Genomic DNA, 6,000 nt, shown 5'->3' with positions numbered 1-6,000 from the left:
CAGGGGCCTAACGTACCAAAGGGCTTTTTTGACTGCCTTCAAGTTTCAGTTGAGTTATAACAGCCTAGATACAGAAAGGTTATCAAACGAAGCATCGTCAGAGAGCGCTGGACCAACTCTTTCCATTCTAGCCAGCAAAAATAAGGAGAAAGTCCACGGAAGCTAAAATTCAAATGGATGTTGGAGTAAGCAGGACATACGATAGCTTCTGCAGCAGCAGCGAGAGCAGAGACTGTACTTCTTAGGCCTACCAACACGCAGGAACGGGCATAAGGAAGAGAAATGTAGGGAAACAATCTCCTCTTTGTCTCAGAAGTTGAGCCCCATGCCTAGCAGCTGCTTAACTACACTGGTGAGTACTAAAATTCTTGCCTAAATAGCCGTAGGACTGGTGTCCAATCTGAAAAGGTTCCCGACTGCCGTTCCCTCTGGCAGACAGGCTTAGTAAGGAGGCTGAAAAATGTTTAGGCTCACACTCTCTCGTGGACACAGGGCAGGAGAATGTTTGTAAGTGGACATTTGTAAGTGGAGGCTCAAGTGGATGCTGCTCATCAGGAGAATACATGCTTCCTCTGAAGCAATGGCATGTTTTTGGACAACCACTCAAATTTTGGGAAGAAACCAGGAGACACCACAGCTGAATTCTGATGGTATGTGTCAGCAAGCTCAGCTTGAACATAAAACCACCGTTGTAAACACTCGCATTCATGAAAGAGTGCTACAGATTTAAAGTTAAGTACGTAAGGATTTAATTTTGGCTTCCATTTGCAAACTAATACCTTGTGTAGTGAAACGTTTTCCAGCAGTTACATGAACGCATAAGTTTAGAATAGCATCAGAAGAAACCAGTATAGTAATTACCAGTGCTCCTTTGTGGCAGGATCTCTCCTCTTCCCTGCGTTCTTCCATCAAACTACATAGGAAACCTAGCAGAGGTTTAGCTCATGTGCTTATTAAACATAAGTTTAATATGTTTATTAACTTATGTTAATGTATAAACCATGTATAAACATGGTCCAAACAGGTCAGTATCGTTACGTATGTTACTTTGGTGAAGACCTATTCCCTGTTCACATCTTGCTCCTCCATCCTATCCCAATTCTGAAACTGTTTTCCAAATCTGTTTTCCAAGAGATATGATTACCGTTTCAGAAATACATTATCTGACAGAGCAGCTCACAAAACTGAGTATTTATTTAATGCTGAATTAGGTAAGGTCCTTCTGGGTGTAACTTGCCAATCCAAGGCCTAAACCTTTGTTTATGTAAGCTGATCTGGTGCTCCAGACTTATTCCTGACATACACCGATGTGAAATGACAACAGAATGAGATTCCTATGAAATAACTTATTCACCTGCACACGTTACCATTCTCATCTGCTTCAAGAGCCAGGGACTGCGATGGCACGTAGCTCACTTCGTACTGAAATCCACGACACGTTAAAGCTTCTACTGACAGATGTGTCACAACACTTAAACGCTCCACTGGTCCTGTTACCTGCAAACCAGTGCGATATGGCAGGACTACCCCTGTGCAGGGCTGGGGCTGCGCGGGACGAAACAAAGCGACTCTTCCTGGAATACGCGGTTTTGCTGCAACTGCACCTCACACACAAGGTAAGTCACCGGGATCCGGCTTCCGCAGTCTTCAAAGCAAACTGCTGGCTGAAACCAAAGTACTCTAAGGGAAATGTCTTCACTCTTGAAAGGCTTCTCCCCGCTTGCTATCACACTGACCTCACAGGTTTAATGCTGAGGACTAATACACGTCAACTATAAATTCTGTCCGCAGGGATACGACCGTATGACGGGATCACTATCACTTTCACGCTGCCAGCCTCGTTTCTGATTTTTTTTTTTTCCTCATTTTCTGCCTAATGTCAAAGATGTGATGTACAGATGAAGGATGGCCAACTCTGGGCTTTTTGCTTATCTACTGAATCTTGTGCGTATGGTTGCGAGCTCACGCCGGGTTAAGACAACAAGGTCCGAAGAAAACATCACCAGTGTTTCAGAACAACTGCGCACCGGTGACTTCACTTGCTTGATTCAAAGTAATTTCCACTTACGGGGGAAAAGCAGAAAACTAAAGCAATCAGCAACCCAAGTATCACTAAAGATGTAAACCAAGAGCATCTTGCCAAATCCGCGGGAAATGCAGACAGGCTGCTGCTGTGTGCAAGGACAGTGACATCTTGTGGGGGTTCTACAGAACGGAGCTTACAGAGGGACAGCAAATGAGGCTGCAATGTTGTGTAATTAAAAGAAACAGTACTTCAGCTGTTTATTTAATACATATACCATCAATAACATTTGGTAGAAATTAGGCTTTATTGCTTTTATAATGAGGAATGAAAATTAAAAAAAAAAACCAACAACCAGATAAATAACTAGTAAGAAAAACTTTCAAAATAAAAATTAATGGAGTGGAGTCCAAATAGCTCTGCAGCAGTTTCCTCTGCTCTCCCAGGAAGCAGTGATATTTATCTCTTAAATATTACTCATCCAACACAATAATGACAGAGGGGCACAGTTATAAGAGACTAGACAAGGAATTATGTTGTAAAGGCATACAGTCCAACATAAAAATGACATCCACATTAAGTGTTTTTTAAAAACACACACATAAATGCTCCATAAATAAAGCACGGATAATTATGCTGTTCCTTTCCGCTGATTAACAGACTATGCCAGATTCGCTATACGTACTTCTTGAGAAAGCAAAGTTATATCACAATGGAGAACTAAAATAACACTTCCTACTTCCCAGGCAGAAGGCAAGATTTGGACCCTTCAGATTGCAGCAGAGCGTATGAGTTTCTGGAACAAATCTTGAACCTCTGCAAAGTGTCGTAACTCAGCCAAGATACTCAACTCTGACAGTTTACAACAAGCAAAAACGTTTTGATTTTTTTTTTTTAAAACAAGTTTGCACCCAAACTAAGTTATAAAAACGTAACGTTTGCAACTTGGAAGATGACAGATTTTCCTACCGTAATGTTCATGTGTTCATCTTATTTTCTTTTTTTTTACCTGAGTAACCTAAGTAAACAGATTACAAGGCAATTTAAACATAGTAGCTAATACAAGGTTTACTGGACTTCTCATATATAGAAATGTACTTTAACGCTATTTGCAGTTTTACAAATACAAAATTAATAAGAATTTTAAAACATATTTACTGAGCAGCCATGTCTTTGATATCTGTACAGATCAACAGGTGCAGTGGAATTATGTACAGAATTTATCGTTTAATTTTTAAACAGCTTCTGTGCAGCCTGGCTGTAATGTGCATTTGAACATTTGCTGTCAACATCACAGGTCTGGAATTTACTGGTGCCAGAAATGGAGAGTACAGAGTAGAACAACAGCTCCTAAAATAATACTGTGCTATGCAGACACCTGTACGTAATTCAAACAGTGCATGTTACTCAATGCCTGATGAGGAATAATAGTCAGCTGCTAATACAGACACGGGCATTCACAGGTATCAGGTTTGTTACAGTAAGTATGGATGAATGAACTTCTCCATAGATAAACACTAAAGGAAAGGACTTGAGCTCGGAAGTCACGTAACAATTAAAGAAGGGAAGTTATGTAAATAACGAAACTTTCAATTCAACTTGTAGAAGATTAGTGCAGCAGGAAAAAATCCTTTACAGTAGCAATGAAACCATCCAGAAGCATTGTCACAGCTAATTCAGTTTTATTTTATAATCATACCAACGGAAAGTAAAAAAAAAAAAAACCAAAACAAACAACATGAAGAAAATTTAGTTTATCTCTGATAGTCTTGTTAGTGTAGTTCTGTGTTATTGTACCTGCCAGAAGTTTCCTCCTCTTTTTGTGCTCTATTCACTCTATCGCTTTTTTATTATTTTTTTTTTAGATTTCTTTTGTCCAGCATAAATCCATAGACACTAAAGCACAGGGAATGTGCAATTTGCCAACCAGTGTGAGTGAAAAACCATACGGATATAACTGCTTCTATGAGGTAAGCTTGGAGTAACTTGGAGGAGAAAATTTGCGCTTCAAGTACTTGAGAATGTAAAGTGGAAGACAGCTTACAACAGTGATTGCTGACACTTTCCACAGGAAGGTCACAGTTGTGATAAAGGCAACATCTGCAGAAACAAAAAGGGAAAATAAGCAGTGGGAGCTGGTAACTTCCATAGGGCAGAGCCAATAACACTCTCTTAATTGTTTGCTTGTGCTATTGTTCAAGACCATGCAAAATTAAAAGAAACAAAGCAGCAACAAACCAACAGAAAGTTAACCTCAACATTTTGTTTTTGCCAACTATTCTCTTTAGACAGGAACTTCAAAGTTCCTTAAGGGTCTTTATGCTGTTTTGCAGCACAAAATAATTTTAGGGGAAACAGAATCCGAGTTTAAAAGCAAGGCTTTCTCATAATAAAAAGTTAAGCTAGATTATTTTTCTGCTAGTAAGAATGATTTTTACCCACTACAACAGAAGTCCCCAAACAGAAATGCTGCTACCATTTGGGATCCTTTATTCCATATTCAGATTATTCTTCTCTGAAACAGCCACAACAACAAGACTGAATGATTCTTAAAACGTGAAGAGATTAAATTAGAGCCCACAAATTTAAAGGGAAAAAACAATGTAGTGATATTGCCACAAACCACACCGAAAAGCTATTTGTGTAACAAACAGTAACAGGAACGGTGACACTCAACACTGGCTACTGAAATTTTTTGACCATATTTCTGATGGTCAGGCCATACTTAATTTTATGACGGAAAGATCCCAGAACCCAGGTAATCTGAATAATTGGGTTTTTTTGCCCTTTTCCATCATTAATATACACATCCAATGTGTATATTAAATGATTTACTACTCTTTAATGAATTTTTAAAAATAACTTCAAGAAAAGTTAAACTTCACCTACCTAAGAAAGCTCCAAAAGACACTCTGCCTATACCTGTTTCACAAAGAGAGAGAAGGAAAATGAAAGAACAGATTTACAGAAAATACGTAAGTTATGCAAAACCCCCCCCGAACAGGTTAGCCACACAAAAAGGAAATGCAAAAGGCGTTAACTAGCATTAACTGGAATATTACTGCCTTTCACATGACAATCAGAGTATCTGAAACAGCAATTAATGCAGAACATTTTGAAAGCACAGAGATTTTACGTTTGGTCATGTTTTAAGGCTGTAAGAAGGTAGGCAGTTTTCTTCCATTTGACTTCAAGGTATAATTTACTGTGTAAACAATTAGATGAGAACTGTTCTAATGTGAACGAAAATTCACTTCAGAAAATGCAGTAAAGGAGCTGCTCCAACTTTACTCATTTAAAACACTTTGTGTATCAGAGTTCAACGCATAAACTTGTTGCACAGTTTTAGCCCAAGCCTGCTGAGACGCCCCAAAAGCCTACGGAATGTATCATCGAGACCTGCCTCTTAAGGCCATTGTGTGCAACTAACTCAGACACCTAAAAACTGATTTACTTCCGCGAGTCAGAGCTGTAGGGCAGTATCAAATATTTTTGTCTTTCTAATCTGAGTGTCCTGCCATACTTCTCCGGAAGAGACGATGCTTGTCAGTAACACCTTTGAAAGAAACAGTTTATTTGCCTGGACTGCACTGGTTTCCCTGATACATGGAAGTTGTTCTATACCTCGAGCTGAAAACCACCACTTAGGTTTATACTATTATTACAGGCACACAAAAAGGCTCCCTCCTCCCAGTTAAAACGTGACAGATTAAATAAGAGCAAAGCATTAAGCAGAAGTGAGACTAACCTAATGCATTTTCTCAGATTAACCGATGAGTAACACACAGTAAAACACATCTTTACAAAAGCCCATGAAATCGCAGCCTTCTGAGCACCCCCAGCGATGAAAACCACAGAAGGTAAGTCCTCAGGCTGCAAGAAGCCGTGCAACCAATTTGCTCGGACTTGTCCAGCAAAGACATGAGGATAGTAAAGCACTCCTCCTCACGGAAAGGTCTGCCAGAACGAAGTCCCTG

General features: G+C 39.5%; 1 protein-coding gene across 1 annotated transcript in view; it reads right to left on the bottom strand.

The window, feature by feature from the left end:
- Positions 1 to 2,322: 2,322 nt before the first annotated feature.
- The window catches only part of ATP9B (ATPase phospholipid transporting 9B), a 167,752-nt gene continuing 164,074 nt past the window's right edge, over positions 2,323 to 6,000 (bottom strand). Inside the window, exons 29-30 of the mRNA XM_086472492.1 lie at positions 4,913 to 4,945; positions 2,323 to 4,123 (exon numbers count right to left, since the gene is read on the bottom strand). Of these exons, the coding sequence (XP_086328618.1) occupies positions 3,987 to 4,123; positions 4,913 to 4,945 (170 nt within the window). The 3' untranslated portion in view covers positions 2,323 to 3,986. The remainder of the gene's footprint in view (positions 4,124 to 4,912; positions 4,946 to 6,000) is intronic.

The sequence above is a fragment of the Leptosomus discolor genome, chromosome 13 (genome assembly GCF_034619465.1).
Source record: "Leptosomus discolor isolate bLepDis1 chromosome 13, bLepDis1.hap2, whole genome shotgun sequence".
NCBI lineage: Eukaryota > Metazoa > Chordata > Aves > Leptosomiformes > Leptosomidae > Leptosomus > Leptosomus discolor.
The sequence above is the reverse complement of the archived record's forward strand: the minus strand, read 5'-3'. Positions and strand labels throughout refer to the sequence as shown.